This window comes from Sorex fumeus, unplaced genomic scaffold (assembly GCF_029834395.1).
Source record: "Sorex fumeus unplaced genomic scaffold, SorFum_2.1 ptg000034l, whole genome shotgun sequence".
Lineage (NCBI taxonomy): Eukaryota > Metazoa > Chordata > Mammalia > Eulipotyphla > Soricidae > Sorex > Sorex fumeus.
The window spans coordinates 42475182-42492469 of NW_026606091.1; the positions used below are offsets into that span (position 1 = coordinate 42475182).

Below are 17288 nucleotides of genomic sequence, written 5' to 3' on the forward strand. Positions count from 1 at the left end.
AAATTCATACTCAGGTAAGGAAACAGCTTCCCCCTACTTATATTATCATTTGCAAGGAGCTGCCTAAACCAGCTAAATTTAATCCTTTGGTATCCAGGTTTCAGAGCTTTACCACAATGTACTCATAACAAAACTAAGTAGCCTCAGAAGGTTCCTTTAATTTGTGACGAGATAAATTTGGCTGCTTAGTGCCCTATCTGCTGTATTTAAACTAAAATGTTACATGCTTTTACAGGGGGAGAACAAAAATCAAAGCAAAACAAGGTTCAGATAGAATATTATAGGTTTATTTAAAACTTAATTCTCACCTTGAGTATGCAAAATACAAACTCCACAAAATGTTCATTTTACTTTGTAGTTTACAAATATACAAAATAGAAGTTTGCTTAAATTTATATTACATATTTATTAAGGCAAGGAACTATATAGAAAAAAAAAACATTTGTTCTGCTTAAGGCATACTTGGGGAATAAACCATTGTACAAATTATTGCACATTTGAAACCACAGTGCATAACAGACTGTCTGCATAAAATTGGTAAAGAAATAAACCAGGCGTATTTACCTGACTTAGGTCATACATGTAGATCGGAAGACAAAAATAGATTTTCCTTGTCAAAGTATGCAGCAGTTTGAAAACTTTGGCTTCCTTGTTTGGTACCTTTAGAACCAAGACTCACCAAGCACCATCGTTTAGGCTATTAAAACACATTTTTTTTCTGTACCTGAATTTCTTCTTCTTCTAATATTATAATGGCTTTTCGAAGGCAAAGAGAATACAAGTTGATCTTTTATACTTATATTGCATCAGAAAACAATTCAAGGGAATTCTGGTTTTCCTCCCCCCCAACGCACAGATAAGATTTATACCCTGATATCCACAACTTCCAGTCACCCCCCCTTGGCGTTTTTTTGTAAGTCCAGGAATATTCAAGTTGGATTTTTAAAAATTGGAATGATAGAAGATCCAGCCACAGACCCGTCTGTTCTTTCATTTGTCTTTTGGTTTCTTCACGTCTCCTGATTATCCGTTCGCAAATGGACTCGTTGGGAACTTGACCATGATTGTAGTGCTTTGCCGCTGGGCGCACCTCCCCCTCTTCAGGAAGACAGTGTGAAAGGTTAAAAAATACTGAATTCTCTTCTGGCAGTGTGGGTCATATCCACTGTTTGGGAAATTAAAAGTGCCTCTTCATGTGTAAGGCAAGGTGGTCCGACCTGGAGAATGCCCGGTCACACTTCTGGCACTGGAAGGGGCGGTGCCCCGTGTGCTTGCGGTAATGTCTGGTCAGTTCATCAGAGCGGGCAAATTTCCACCCACAGCCGTCCCAGTCACAGTGGTAAGGTTTCTCACCTGCAGAGGGAAAGGACATCACTGAAGTCACAGCTACATAAGAAGGAATCAGCACTTTAAAAAGCTGGAGGCCAAGTACAACACCCCCTCCCCCCCGCAACACACACACACACACACACACACACACACACACACACACACACACACACGCCTCTCACTCTTGAAGGATCTTGGATATTTAAGGCCACTTCAAGGCCACAAATTTTCTACCATAATAAACTCTTAACACTGTGGGTTCTGAACTTTAAGGGTGGGGGGCAGTAATTATGCCCTGAAAACACAAATACCACCTCAAGCACCAAAGGGTCAACATTCTCATTCTTTGGAGTCACCGGGGACAGCAGAAATAGAAATGACTTGTCTAGGAAACCATGCCTGCTGATCTCTCTCTCCTAGCCCCAAGCAAGTAAGATTTCCCACTACATTGGGGACCTCAAAGAAAAACAGCACCGGAAACTATTTTCTGTATACTGACATTTTTGCCTGCCATCAAGTGAAGCAAGGAGATGACCTCACAGGCCTATACTTCTGATGACCTCTCCGTGCACAACCATTAAGATTCTTGACATTTAAGCAAAACAAATTATTAAGACGAAACCTAAAAATAGCCAAGGGCGTAAAGCGCCTAGAAAATTAAAAACTGGAAAAAAAATTATTTTGAGGCTTTCGGAACTGCAAAGTATAATTTCTTGATTACAAGGTCAACTGCTTCCGCTCAATCACGCGAGGATAGGCCTCCACATACAGGAGGTGGTGGACTCCCTGCTTTTTTTTTTTTCAAAGGCACAACAGAACTGCACATTCAAGCACTGATACCATCCATCAAGGCTAAAAAAAGGCTCCTGGGCAAGAAGGCAGGCGCCGGTTGGCTGTTCTCTGCCCTGTGATCCCGGAGATGGGGGAGATAAGTCTGCACCCCGCAACCTCAGGGAGGCCCCGGGACTGTCCAAGGGAACCAACCAATGGGGCCGGGACACGAACCACCCTGCCACTCGGCTCGCGGTTTCTGCCCGCCTACCTGTGTGGGTCCGCAGGTGCGCCTTGAGATGAGAACTCTTGGTGTAGGTCTTGCCACAGCCCGCGTAATCGCAAGTGTGAGTGGCAGTCCTTTTGCGGGGCCACGACCTTCTCCCCCTCTTTGGCTTGGGCTCCTCGGTCAGGCAGGAACCGGGTGGCATGAGCTCTAAGGGTGGACAGGGTGGAAGTGGGGGGTCAGCATCATCCTGTCCTGGGGCCCCCCAGGAGGAGGAGGAGGAGGGGAGGGAGGAGGGGGAGGTGGAGGGGGAGGCGGGGCAGCCCACACCGGGCGTCCCAGCCCGCTTGAGGAGTCCAGCAGCCCGCGTTAGACCAGACAGACACTGACCTTGGTAATGCAGCGCCGGCACCTGGGTCTGCATCTGGTCGGTCAGGAAGGGCGGGTAGTTGGGCCCGGGGTGGGGGTGGAAGCCAGGGGGGAGCGAGAGGGCGGGGTGACAGTCCCTGCTGCTCAGCAGTTCCTCGGCACCCAGCGTCGGGGTAGTCCTGCTGGGGAGCGGCCGCCCCAGGGGGAAGTCGTGGGCCGGCGGCGGCCGGTGGCCGTTGCTCAGCGTGGGTCCGGCGCCCAGGTGGGCCTCCAAGGAGCGGCCGACGGTGCACGAGGACACGGCCTCCTGCTTGATCTTGGGGCACATGCGCGGCGGCCCGCCGCTGTAGGGGGCCACCACCACCGGGTGGCCGCCGTCGGGCCCGACTTTGCCCACGCTGATGACCGACGGGCTGGCGTACTCGCTGCCCGGGGCGCTCAGCGACGACTTGAGCACGAACTTGCCCATCAGGCCGCCACCTGGCGGCTGCGGCGGCTGCTGCTGCGGCGGAATGTACACGGGGTCCAGCTCGGGCCGCAGCAGCTCGGCCACGAAGCCGCCCGACGGGCTCACGTCGCTGATGTCGGCCAGGTTGAAGGGCGCGGTGGGCGGCGGTGCGGACTCCCGGCCGTAGAGGAGGCCGCTGCCCCCGCCGCTGGCCCCGCCGCCGCCGGCCCCGCCGCCGCCGCTGCCCCCGCCGCTGCCCCCGCCGCCGCCGGCGCCGCTGCCCGGGGCCACGCCCGACGGGTCACCCCCGGCCCGGATCGGGTAGCTGAAGCTGCAGGTGGACGGCGCGCTGGCCGGGCCGCTGCTCGAGGGGGAGGACGAGGAGGAGGCGGATGCCGACGAGGACACGGTGGCGGCCACGGACTCCTGATGGGACAGCGAGTTGGAGAGGATAAAGTCCAGGTCCAGGAGATCGTTGAACTCCTCCGTCTCCCTCCGGGGCAGGAGCGCCGGGTTGCTGCCGCCGCCGCACGCCACGCCGACGGCGCTGCCCTCCAGGTCCGCGCCGACCACGGTGGTGGCCGCCAGGTCGTAGGCACGACCGGGGAGCACCACGGGGAGCCGCTTCATGTGCGAGAGCTCCTCCCGCCAACGCTGGACGGGGAGGACGGGACGGGGAGGAGGGGGAGGAGAGAGAGAGAGGGAGAGTGACCGTCACTGGGGCGCTCCTCCGGGGGGGCCGCGCTCCAGACACACCGGCGGGCCCGGCGCGCCCACGACGCCAGTGCCAGCGCCGCTGCCCACCCACCCCCGGGGTCGGCGGGGGAGCCGGTCCGGGTGGCGGGCGGGCCGGGTCGGGTCGGGTCGGGTCGGGCTCGGCCCCGATTGCGTGTGAGCGAGCGCGAGCGAGGCTCGCCGGCAGCTCGGGTCCCTCCCCACGCCCAGGTCCCGGGGACGCTCCCGCCGTCCCCGAAATTGGGACACGGAGAGGCGCTGTCCCGGTGCGCGCTGGCCGCGGGGACCGCCTACGCCTCCTGGCTCGCTGACTCCCGCGCCAGAGCGTGCGGGGGACGCAGCCTCCTGCGGCCGGGGGTCCTCCCCACCACCACCACCACCCCCCAAGCGCGCCCACCCGGGAAGTTGGGGCGGGGGGGCTGTTTCGAGTGCGTGCGGGACCCGGCCCCGCCTGGGGCGGTGGCGGGATCTCCCCCCTCCCCGCCACGCCACCCCCCTCACCCCCACCCCAGGTGGCAACTCCTTCCTGCGCCCGCTGGCGCTGCCCGTCCACCCCTCGATCCGGCGGCGCGGCCCCCGGGTGCCACTCACGTTGTTCGGAGCACCTGCTGGACGCAGCGTCTTCTCCCTGCCCGCCGGGCCGGACGCGAACGTGGAGAAGGACGGGAGCAGCGCGTCGCTGACAGCCATGTCAGACTCGCCAGGTGGCTGCCTGCGGGTCGGGTGGGGCGGACACGGTGGCAGGAGTCAGGGGGCCACGCCGGACCGCCCGCCCGGGGCATCCCTCCCACTCGGGCGTCCGTCCGTCCGTCCGCGCTCCTCCCGCCCCGCGCCCCGCGCGGTACCCACCTCATTAATCTGGGGGCCCAGACGGTCCTCGGCAGTTCTTTAGCAGGAGGGGGGAAGCCGAACCCCGAAGTCAACGAAGAGAGGGAGGGAATTTAAAAAAAAAAATAAGGCTAAAAGTGGAGTTGATGCCAAAAAACCCCGATACCCCCGAAGCCCGAGAGTCTTCTTCTTCTTCTTTTTCTTCTTCTTTTTCTTCTTCTTCTTTTTCTTCTTTGGGATAAATACAAGTGGAAGATGCCCCTCCCGGCTTTTTTGGTGTGTTTTTTTTTTCCAAGAAAAGAGGAGAAATAGAAAGTCCCTTCGTACGCAAAAGTCCTTCAGAAAAGTTGTAAACTCGTCGCCAGAGTCAGCCCGGCGAGTCCCGGGCGGTCCGGTGGAGCCGGGGCTGCGCGCTCTCCCCCGAAGTCAGCAGCAGCAGCGTCCGCCACCGCCGTCGCCGTCGCCGTGGCCGCGGCTGTCGCCGTGGGAGCTGGGGCTGCGGCCGGGGTGGCGGGCGGGCGGCGCCGCCAGGTGAGACTGGTCGCGGTGGCGCCGATCGGAGGAGCACTGGGCGGCGGCGCGGGGCGCGGAGTCCGGGGGGCTGCGCCGGGTGCGCGCGGCCATGGGCGCTGGCCACGGGCGGGTAGGTGGGTGGGGGGCCGGAGGGGCGGGGAGGGGCACTTGGCGGCTCCCGGAGCCGCCGCCGCCGCCGCCCGCCGCCGCCACCGCCTCTGCTCCCCGCGCGCCCGCAGCCGCGCTCGCGCTCTCGGGCCGGGGAACTGCCGGCGGCCGCGGCGCGCTCCTTACTTATAACTTCTTGCGCGCGCTGCCCCCCCCCGCCCGCCTCCTCCCGGCCGAGCGCGGGGCCCGCGCCAGGCCCCGCCCCCCGCCTTTCTTCTCCCCGCCCTCCCGCGGCCCCCCCCGTTGCCACGGCAGCCGGGTAAACAAACTCGGCGCACGTGGGGGCGGGGGGAGGGCGGGGCGCGGGCGGGGCCGGGCTCGGGCCGGGCCGGGCCGGGCCGGGCCGTGACGCCAGCCCGGCAGCTGGCGGGCAGGAGCCGCGCTGACGCCGGCGCGGCCGGCCCGGGCGCGCGGGGCCCGACCGGCCGCCCGCGGGCTTTGGGGGCCGCGCGCGTGCGTGCGTGCGCCTCCCAGCCCGTCCGCGTCGCCCTGGCCGGGGTGCCGGGGTTCGAAGCTCACGGTTGTGGTGCAGTGTGCGCGCGCGGGATGCGGGATGCGGGATGCGGGGTGCGGGGGGGATCGCGTTCCCCGCTCCCCACCCCCACCCGCCCCGTGCCCTCGCTCGCCTCCACGTCCGCCGCGCCGTGTGCGCGCTAGAGGGGAGCGCGATTATCCGTGTGACTCATGCAGCCGCCCTGGGGCCCTCCCGTGCGCACGCACGAGCCCGGCCCTGCTTCCCCCGAGCGCCGGCCTCGGCCCGGCTACTGCGCACTGACTGGGGACTCCCTCCCTCGGCCTCGGACTTGGCCCGCCCGGGTGCGGCTGGCTCGGACCCCGGGCAGGCGGGAGGTGTCCGGAGAGGAGGCGGATGCCCCGCGCGCGGTGTCGCGTCGGAGGAAGAAGGCCCGAGGGATGTCACCCTCCTGGAAAAGACGCAAGGAGCAACCCCCCCTTCCCCGGCCCCCCGATCCCTCCCGGCCCCCCGAATGGAAAACGGAACTTGAGTTTCTCCAGCTCTGAAACGGGAGCAGGGAAGAAAGTCCAAAGGGCCCCCTCGGTCTCCGGACGGTGGGGGACGTTGGGGCTGCTGTTAGGCGCGCGCGCGCGCGCGCGGACACTTTGCAACCAGGGAGATCTCAAAAGTCCTTTGCCAGCCACGCTCTCTCCTTTCCACTTTATGGACGAGGAAACTGAGTCATTAGAGAGGTGCAGCGGCGAGATAAAGGTCAAGCAGCCGTTCGCTTCCTCGGGCCAGCGCCCTAAGTGGTGCTGCAACCCCCTCCTCCCCACCCGAGAGAGGGTCTTAGTTGGGACCACTTGCCAGGAGTGGAGAGATACCCGGGGTGGTGGATTGAGGGTGGGGGTGGGGGTGGGGGTGGGGGCTAGCCGGGCTCCCGAAAGGGGTCGCGGCGAGCTCGTGGCAGCCAGCCGTCCCTGGTCGCCGGGAAGAGAAGAGGAAACGGCACATCATCATTTCAGAGTTTGAAACTCTGTTTCCCCTCCTCCCTCCCCTTGAGTTTGTGATCAGTAATTTTCCAGCCGGGAAGTGTTTTTCGTCCTCATCTTCTCTGCAAACAGTGCTTGCTTCCCCCACCCCCACCCCCACCCCATCCCACCCCACTCCTCTCTCTCTCTCTCTGTCTCTCTCTCTTTTTTCCAAACGTGAGCGTGGCGTTGGGTATCGCTAGCTAAGCGCAGGCTCGCGGGGTGTTTGGTTTGGATTCTGGCGCGCAGAGCCGGGCTCCGCCCGCCTTCTCCAACCGAGCCCCCTCGGCAGTGAAAAAGCTCCGGACCGCGGCGGGGCGGGGGGTCAGCTCCGGCGAGAAAAGGGAAGAGAAGGACAGGCGCAAAGGATGGGAACCCCCAGCGCCGGGCCGACTGCGCGCTCACCCTCTCCGAGCTTTTAGCCGCCTCGGACTTTTTTTTTTTTTTTTCAGTTCCTTGTCACCTGTGTTTTTTTTTTTTTAAGTCCTGCGATTTTGGTGCCTACGAGGTTCCCTAAGAATATTTGTTATCCCTTAGTTTTTCCACTCCTTGCCGACCGCAGAAGTATTCTTGGAATGCATGCGTCTCCCTCTCCAAGTGAGTCCACGGAGCCCGCTCTGCCAACGCCAGGAATCCCTCTAGGTCCCCCGGAGGGAGCCCTGGAAGATGACTTCCTCTATGTTGGCTCCAGCCAGGGCTGCGAGGGCCAGTCAGTTGCTGCGGGCAGGGGCGTGCTTTGGCAGTGATCCTTCTGCACCCCACTCCCTCCTCCCCTCCGCACTGGAGGGGTGCAGCCCCACCCATTAGAAGCTGGCCTGGAACTCCAGCTCTGAGAACACTGCCCTTTTCCTGAGAAGGAACGGAAAGCACCTGCTGCCTCACCCCCAAATTTCTTAGGATATTAGGTTTTGAGAATTGCTGGAGGGAAATGTCATCCACTTTCACACCAAGGCCAAGGTCCCTAAGCACCAGTGAACTTGGATGAACCCTTGATTGGTGACCTGACCAGCGATGTAAACTTGTAAGTCAGGACATGGAAGTTCCAATTTAGGTGGCCATGCGGGTTTTTTTTTTTTCTTTCTCTGTTTTTGATTTTATTTATCTAAGCCAGAAGTGTTGGCATGAGCAAGCTAAAGAGGGAAGCGAGAAAGAGTGAGGGAGAAGGAGAGAAAGGAACCATTGCAATGCAAAACCAGTATTACACAGATGAATTGGACAGCCACTACTATTGTTCTGAAACTCAGTTTTAAAAGATGAACTTTAAGTTTCCAAACAGCCTTCTGAGGGAGCAAGGCAGAGCCTGGGCCAGCAGCTATCTGGTTATTCCTGATTGCATCACAAAGGGAATTCTCTAGATTTGCCCAAGTGTACTAGAAGAGGCAAAGAACATCAGGTTCACAACTCATCTCCTTTCAAGGCGGGGGCCTGGTATGACAACAGGGTTATGACCCTCCCTTTCTTCAGAACAGGTAGGTCCAGAAGAGTTAAATCCCTGCCCTATGTAATTTATAAACATGAGGCTGAGTAAACCTTTGATGACTAAATTGCACTCTAAAATAATAATAATAGAAGACACCCTTTAAAGAAGAATTAAATACTTACTGGTGACTTTATTTCAGCAAACTGATATTACAAGTTTTGTGGTATGGAAGTTAATTATTAATGTCCTTTAGAATTGTAAAATGGATTTTTTTTTTCCAGCACTGCCTGCGTTCGTTGGCAGAAGATGTGATGGAAACCATTAGTGGTAGGGATTAATGTGGAGCCAAGGGAAGGCGTGATGGATTGAAGAGGCCACGTGAATGTTTCAGGGGAAGGGCTCAGGCCCGGGTCTGGGCTTCTGCGATGAGACTGGCTGCTCCCTGGCCTGGCGTGTTCGTATTACTGCTCTAGAACTCTAGAAAAGCTGCTTATTTAGAAGTGGAAAGCAGAGCAGGAGAAAGAGCTCAACAGGCTGAGCACACGCGAAGCATCTTTTGCACGTCGGAGGTCCTGTGCTGGGTGCCCAGCACTGGTGGTCCCCTCAGCACCACCAGGAGTAACCCCTTACTATAGAGCAAAGATTGCACTGGGTGTCCTTTAGAATTGTGTCCTTAGCATCTAGGAGACTGGGTGTGTCCCCAAACAAGATTTGGAAAGCAAGAAATGGTTTTAAGATTGTTTTATTGGTGGAGGAGGGGGATTAGCCACACGCAGAAGCACTTGGGGTTTACTCCTGGAGTTCTGCCCCAGGGTCAGCCCTGGGGGACTATACAGGGATCAAACAGGAGCAGCTGCATGCAAGGAAGGCTCCTTAACCCTTGCCCTGTCTCTTCAGCCAGCAGATGCTTTATAGTACGCAAATTCCACGAATTAAATTCCTGCTGATAACGGAGAAGGACTTGCCACTCTAGCCACAGTTCTCTCAGCTTTTACTTCCTTCTCCCCAGTAAATGGCAGACTCTTTGTCCTATAAAATAGTGACGACTGTCATCACATCTACTTCTTAAAGCAATGAAGATGATGAATGGAACTGGATCAGGGATGTGAGGCACTTGACTTGTAAGGCACTTGCCTTGCATGTGTGAGGCCCCGGGTTTGATCCTTGGCACCTTGGGGTGGGGGGTGGGTGCTTATCTTGAGTCAGGGATTTAACTTTGCGAGTGTTCATACTTAGCATCTAAGAGACTCAGCTTTGACCCCTGGCACTGTGTGATCTCAGAGCACCAAACTGGGAGTAACCCCCAGTTGGGTTGTGGACTGGATGTTAATATCACCAGTTCTGTCCAAGGAAGGAATCCTTAAGTTTCACAGAGACAGTCTGTTTTGTTCACCTCTGTATCCTCAAGTGCTGCCTGGCATGTAGGAATGCTCTGTGTTTGATCAACGAGTTGTGAATATGTTCTTAGACACCCATAAACCAGAAGCTAGGGTCTCAGCACCCAGTTGTAGGTTCATCAGTTTGTTATCCTGTCAGGAACTTTCCATCCACTCATGCTATCCTTTCTCCTACATTAGTTCATCCCTCTCTCCCTACTCTCCAGTAGAAGCCTCAAGCTCCCCCATTTCCTTTGATCTAGACCTTTAGGGGTCCACAAAGCTGGGCCGTTCCCAGTATTCCTAAATATTAAACCATTCTAACCATCCCAGTGAGAATCTCCGTACCTATGCATTATCTGCTATTTTTCTTCCTACTGCCATGTTGGTTCTGCCTTGGGTTAAGATGTGGTGGCCTCCAGCTGTAGACCACCTCAGCCTCCCACTTGGGCCCACTGGAACTTCCCTGCTAGATGGAATTCAAGTTGTAAGTTCATGTTCCAGTTGTGCTTCTGCTCTCATCCCCGCCTTCTGCTCCTCTTTGCCTAGATGAACAGGTCTGATGCTTAAGCCCTGGTCCTGGCTTAACGGTCAACAGACCTCTTCACTTTCCCCAAACTTGAACCAGTATCCTTACTTAGTTACTTACTTGCTTTTAGGGCCATATGCGATGATGCTCAGGTGTTACTCCTGGCCCTGCACTCAGAAATTACTCCTGGCAGTGCTCGGGGACCAGGTGGGATGCTAGGGACTGGATAGGTCACATGTAAGGCAAATGCCCTACCCACTGTATTATTGCTCCGGTGTCTGAACTGATGTTCTTTTAAGATCTCACAACACGGGCTGTCTGTTTTTTCCTCTTTGAGATGCCTTTTCTTTCTCCAGTGCCCTTCCCAAACCCCACAGTCCCCCTACCTTGTCCCTCTTTCAGTTAGTCCTCTAAGTTAGTCCCCTTCCCAATAAGCTCCCATGAAGCTGTGTGGCAACTCGCAATGCACTTGCCCAGTGGATAGCCTGGTTATATACACTGGTTACTTGTTTGTGGGTCTCATTCCATTGGGCATCTTTAGGACGAAGGCCCAGTGACGACTCATGGTAAATTGTAGGAAGTGAGCAAAAGAGTTGGGATAAAGCTGTTCATCCGGGATCCTGCCTGTATCTTGTCAATTTGGTTGAACTTGGTTGCAATGTCAACTGGTTTGCCACCCTGTTTTCCATTTCTTCTCTTCTTCCACCCACTTGATTTCTTTCTTTGAAAAGGTTTTGTGAAAGAAGACAAAATAAAATCCTTCATGACTCTGCCTTTTCAAAAACAGTTGGGCAAAATGAGACAACAAACTCGGGCCAAAGCATTGTAATACAGCAAACTAGAAAGCACAAACAAAAATAACCAAAAGCCAAACAAAAACCAAATGAAGAATCAACTCTTCTCTGTAACCCAATGCATTGCCTTTCAAACCCAAACACTGGGTATTAAAGTTTTTAGAGCAGAAAATGAATCACAGACACGTTTAAAAAAAAAAAATCAATTCTCAGAAATGCAATTAAAATCTTTTCATGATTTTAAACCTTTAGTTTTTGATCACTTAAGTTACATCCTGAAACACTCCCTCTTCCCAAATTTAGGCTCAGTGCATTCTTCAAGATACTTAAAGAGAAATTTTGCATTAGTGGAGTTGTTTCCATCACTTTTGAACTGTCCTGACAATAGGTTAATTTTTTTTTTTACAATGCTTAGCTTGTTATGACACTTCATATCAAAAAACAAAACCGGGGCCAGAGGGCCGGAGAGATAGCTCAATGAGTTGAATAGATTTGCGTGCAGAGGTCAATTCTTAGCACTGCATGCTACCCTGAACCCCACCAGATATGGCACCCCAAAACCAAAACCAAAAAGCTTATTAACCTCATAGGATGTTTTAATTATTAGGGGGCCAGGGGAGAGATGCTCTCAAGCAATACTCAGGGGTCTCTGGTATAGGGTCCTGTGGCTACTAATTTAATGTAGGGCCTGAGGATACACTGCTAGGGGCCTCTAGAGTGTGCATCTCATCTGTTAGCACACCTAATAAGCTGGGGTTGGGTCGTGTGGTGCTGGGGATCAAACGTGTGCCTGAAGCTATCCTCTTTCTCCAGTCTCAGGTTGTTCTTTTTAAATATGTTCAAGTCTTTTAAGTGCAAAATACTAGTAGTAAAATCTTAAAGCAATTAGAGACATTTTTCATCTTTAGTATTATTTTTGAGGTCATGGGAAGAATATGCTTGATACATAGCACTGTAGCACTGTCCTCCCATTGTTCGATTTGCTCAAGCGGGCACCAGTAATGTCCCCATTGTGAGACTTGTTACTGATTTTGGCATATCGAATACACCACTGGGAGCTTGCCAGGCTCTGCAGTGTGGTCTGGATACTCTCGGTAGCCTGTGCTACCGGCTCTCCTAGAGGGATAGAGGAAAGAACCAGGGTTGGCCTCATGCAAGGCAAACGCCCTACCCACTGTGCTATCACTCCAGCCCATATGCATTTGTAAATAAAGATCATTTACAAGTAAATGGAAGAGCTGGGTGTGGGGGGGAATGTGGCTCAATGGTAAAGCCCATGACTTGGGATATATGAGACCCTGAGTTTGATCCCCTGGTTCCATAAGCAAACAAACAAACAAACAAAGGTCAACTACCAGCCAAGAGGCAAACTGGCAGAGAAATCTATACCTGGAATTTCCTCCTGTCTCTGCAAATTTTCCCTGGCCTGGTAAATACTTTCCCTGGGGGGTAATTGTCATCCAAAGGAGAAGTAAGACCTTGTGCTCTCCAAGATTCTATTTCCTTAATGTAATCTCAGTGCCTCAGAGTCTGACACTGGTGCTGAGCTGTTTCCCTTCCAAGGGAAACCAGGCTCCCTATTTTCAGTCAGAATGGAGATGACACCTTTGAGTTCTGGAAAGGTATGGGGATTTTGTGGCTTTGAAAAAGGAATGTTTCACACTCTTGAGAAATGCAAACAAGAAAAAAACAATTCTGTGTTTAATTTCCTTCTCAGTTTGTGGGCCAGACAAGAGGATAGGTTATTTTTGCCAATCCGACATTATATACTTTGAGCCAGGGGATTGATTTAACCAAAAATAAAAAAATTAAAAAATAAAGAAGAAAAAAACAGCAGCATTTGTTTATTCATGGTTGACTCTTTTTCACTAAGATTATGTTTTGCTAAGCAGTTTTAGTGGTTCCCCTCTTTCCTTTGTGGCAGTGCTGGGGATCAAACTAGAACCTCATTCATTGAAAAGTGTGTGCTGTCCCACTGAGTCATATTTTATCTTACAAAAAAAAATGTAGGCACCATGTGTTTCTAAATTACAGTGCTGTTAATAGGAAAGTTTTGGAGGCTGAAGAGATAATATGGTAGGGTGCTTGACTTGCATGAAGCTGACAGAAATGCAATCCCCGACATCCCAGATAGTCTCCTGAGCACTTCAGGAGTGATTCCTGAGTACAGAAGCAGAAGCAAGACCTGAGCACAGCCTGATATGGCCCCAAGAGGTGGGGGGGGGGAAAGAGAGATAGTTTTAGGGTCATAGAGATAGTAGAGGGGTTAAGTGTTTGCCTTGCATATAGCCAGCCCCAGTTAGATCCCCATTACTGCATATGCTCCCTTGAGCCCCACCAGGAGTGACCCCTGAATACAGAGGCAGGAATAGCCCTTGAGCACCAGTTGGGTGTGGACTCCTCACCCCACCACCCACTGTGACTAGTTTCAGGCATATGGTGTTCTAGCTCAGAATCCACCACGAGTGTCAGGTTCCCCTACCAGTCTTCCCCACCTCACCTTCTTAGCAAACTCATTTTTTGATTTAATATAGTTTGGGAGAGAGGCTTATAATCGGGTTGACTCTTTTGGTTCTGATGTATATAGTTGCCACAACTCTATAGCGCCAAAGTGCCAACGTCCTCAATCATTGCTCCAGTGTTATCACCAGTCTGCCACCCCCTCCTCCTCCTCCTCCTCCTCCTCCTCCTCCTCCTCCTCCTCCTCTCTTTCCCTCTTTCCTTGGCATTCTCATTTCTGTAATCCAGGCCAAGGGTTTGCCCATATTTTCACTTTCCATTCTCTCATATGAGTACTCTGTATATCATAGATAAGTGAGAACATCAGACATTTGCCTTTCCTCTGACTTCACTTATCTGGAGATCCTCCAGTTCATCCAAGTTGTAGCCAACTGCATGATCTCATTCTTTCTTGTGTCTGCATAATATTCCATTGTGTATATGTACCACAATTTAACAATTTTTTAGTTTGGGGGCCACTTCTGGCTGTGCTCAAACCTTACTCCTGGCGCTATGCTCAGGGATCACTCCTGGCAGTGCTCAGGGACCATAGCTAGTACTGAGGCTAGAACCCTATCATTTGCATTTAAGACAAGTGCCTTACCTATTGTACTATCTCTCTGGTCCCAACCACAACTTTTTAAAATATCTGGCCCTTGGGGCTGGAGCGATAGTACAGCAGGAAGGGTGTTTGCCTTGCTCGCGCCCAACCCGGGTTTGATCCCCAGCATCCCTTATGATCCGCCAAGCACTGCCAAGAGGAATTCCTGAGTGCAGAGGCAGTTGTAAGCCCTGAGCATCACTGGTTTGAACCTCTGTGCACCCCCCCCCAAATAAAAAAAATCTGGCCTTGGTTTTAATGCCCTGCTTGGTAGTGAGAAAGGTAAGAAGATAGTTTTCCCCAATATTAAGAAGAAAGAAAAAGCCACATTTTTTTTTTTTAAACTCTAATGGCTAAGCACATGTATGCATGCAGATACCCTTGGTTCACTCCCCGGCACCGTCTGGTCTTGTTGCAATCCTAGGAGTGAGCCCTGAGCATAGGCAGGTCATAAGTTTATTCAGCAAACTTGGTTTTGCATTAAAATATAAAAACTAACTTGGACTTTTTAAAAATGTATCTGAAACTCCACTGGATGTGGTGTGAAAGGAAACACAGCAAAGGCAGTAACTCAAATCTAGACATATATAAAGATAGATAGATAGACAGACAGACAGACAGACAGACATATCAAAGAATGATCACATACTTAAAAAAAAATTTTTTTTTTGCTAGTTTTTATTTTGGGGCCAGACCTGGGTGGTATTCAGGGCTTATTCTTGGCTCATGCATCATTCCTAGAGGGACTCATAGGACCATATGGGATGCTGGGTATTAAAGCCAGACTGCATGCAAGGCAAGTGCTCGACCCGCTATGCTATTGCGTGAGCCCTCCGAAGCTTTTTGAAAGTCAAAAGCCCTTGAAGATTCTAAGTTCTTCTTAGAAGAACTTGGGGCTTTGGGCAAGGGACTCAAGAAGGCAATCTATTTAAATGTTGCACTTGGTCTAGCTCATCAGTGACCCATAGACTTGAACATTTACCCAACAACAGTCAGAGAAGAGTTTACAGTAAACTCTCAACTGTTAAAATTTTAATGTTGTCTGTTTTATTCAGCAAACTTGGTTTTGCATTAAAATATAAAAACTAACTTGGACTTTTTAAAAATGTATATAGTGATCACATTTTTTGCACTACCTATTCCATGTGAACCATCTCTGTACTCACTGTCAGGATGAGGCGGGGGGAAATAATTTAACTTAATATAATTAATTTTTTGCATCATTTGGGCTTCTTGTAAAGTTATTTGGGCTCCTTCAGTGAAGATTAGAATGTCATAAGTTTGATTCTTTAGGCTCTCTGGCTGTAAACTTTGTGGCAGAGGAGAGAAGGGCTTGGCAGAATTCACTGGGTTCGTACTAGAGCAATAAAGCAGGGTAGGGCGTTTGCCTTGCTTGTGGCTGACCTGGGTTCGATCCCCCGCATCCCATGTGGTCTCCTGCTCACCGCCAGGAGTGATCCCTGAGCGCAAAGCAGGGAACGACCCCTGAGCATTGCCAGGTGTGACCCAAAAAGAAAAAAAAAATTAGTGGTTTGGGGGAGATGACAGGATGGATGATTTGGAATGAAAGTAGTGCAAAGACTCTGCAGGAAATAAATAGCTGGAACTTTCACAAGAATTTGGTCTCCAGACCCAGAGCTGCCCCTTACAAACTGGATGACCATGGATAAATTGTTGTCAACTGCCCTTCACTTTCCTTGTCTGTAAATTATGGCGCTATGTGACATATCTGCCTCACGAAGATGTTAAGTGAGATACTGGATGACAAAGCTGCTGTTTTTAGTCTCTCTGGCAATGAGAACTAACTTAGCTATTCTCATTTGAGAAACTTGAAATTTTGAAGTTTCTGAAGCATGAAGCACTGGGAATTGATGCAATCATTTGGTTTAAAGACTGAAACACTGATCTAGTCTCTTCAACAAACAAACAAACAAGCAAACACTGTCCTCCCGTTGTTCATCGATTTTGCTCAATTGGGCCCAGTAACATCTCCATTGTGATACTGTGTTTGGCATATTGAATATGTGTTTGGCATATTGAATACGGCACGGGTAGCTTGGCAGGCTTTGCCGTGGGGGCGAGATACTTTTGGTAGCTTGCCAGGCTCTCCGAGAAGGGCGGAAGAATCGAACTCAGGTCAGCCATGTTGGCCGCTTGCAAGGCAAATGCCCTACTGCTGTGCTATCCCAGTGAGTGCAGTGACTAAGGTGACTATGAACCAAGCTTACCCACAATAAGTCACTTCCTCTTCCCTGCTCTGAGGTTGATAGGTTGATGCTTCTATTATTACACCAGTATGCAACCTTCTTGGGGACAGGACTTTTCCTGGTTTTATCTTATTCCAAGAAGTAATGTAATTTTCTGCCACACTATAGGCTTTCTCTCTTTTTCTTTGTATATGCATATAAGAATTATCATTTTATAGTTGGAGAATCAAGTACAGAGTAGTGAAGCGACTAGCTCAGGGTTGTATAGCTGAGAGGCAGTGGAATAGATTGTGGATGATGGATGGGTGGGAGGGTGGATGAGTGGATGGATGGATGGTTTACCTGCTGGTTAGATGTGCAGTTGGGTGGGTGGAGGTGTATAATCCTACTTTCATTTCCACATATTCTTGCTTTCTGAGTTTCTTGGTATCTTCATGAACTTCCGGAGCTTTTCAAATGTCCTGCATCCCGAAATAAGTCTGTTTCAGTTCCTACTTTCTCTGATCTCAGTGGGAATTTCTCCACCTGTGTCTCAGCTTTGACAATCTTTATTCTGGTCAGTTTTGCCTATTTAATTTTTTTTTTTTACTTCAACTAGTATTTTAGAAGGAGCATCAGGAAAAACAAAGCATGCTTAGCCAAAAATTCCTTGCCTAATTCTCTTTTCTGTTTTCAATTCCATTCTATTTTCTTTCCGTTCTATTGTTTCTATTCTTTCTATTTTATTTTGCTTAATCTTTTTAGATGCCAGAGATTAATTCTGACCTCCATTTACTATTTTAGTGATTTTTTTTTTCTGACTTCAAATATTGGTGCCTTTTTGGGACCTTGATGGTAATTTGGGCCCATACTTGAGGATATTTGGGAGATGCTCAGAAACCACACGAGGTGCCAGGTCATTTGCATGGAAGGCAAGTGTTTTAACATCTGTATTATCCAACACTCAGAATTGACATTTTATTTATTTATTTATTTATTTATTTATGGGTT

At 51.5% G+C, this 17288-nt stretch overlaps 1 protein-coding gene across 2 annotated transcripts; it reads right to left on the reverse strand.

Moving 5' to 3' along the window:
- Positions 1-265: 265 nt before the first annotated feature.
- On the reverse strand, positions 266-5467 carry KLF4 (KLF transcription factor 4). 2 transcript variants are annotated; one of them, XM_056117113.1, is made up of 5 exons: positions 4728-5467; positions 4470-4590; positions 2717-3797; positions 2372-2536; positions 266-1353 (listed from the first exon to the last, which is right to left on the reverse strand). In XM_056117113.1, exons 1-5 carry the CDS (start codon positions 4730-4732, stop codon positions 1178-1180), a joined length of 1548 nt encoding a protein of 515 aa, XP_055973088.1. In that variant the 5' UTR covers positions 4733-5467; the 3' UTR covers positions 266-1177. The 2 variants fall into 2 exon arrangements, with proteins under 2 accessions (XP_055973088.1, XP_055973087.1); XM_056117112.1 differs by having other exon boundaries at positions 2372-3797.
- Between the last annotated feature and the right edge of the window lie 11821 nt (positions 5468-17288).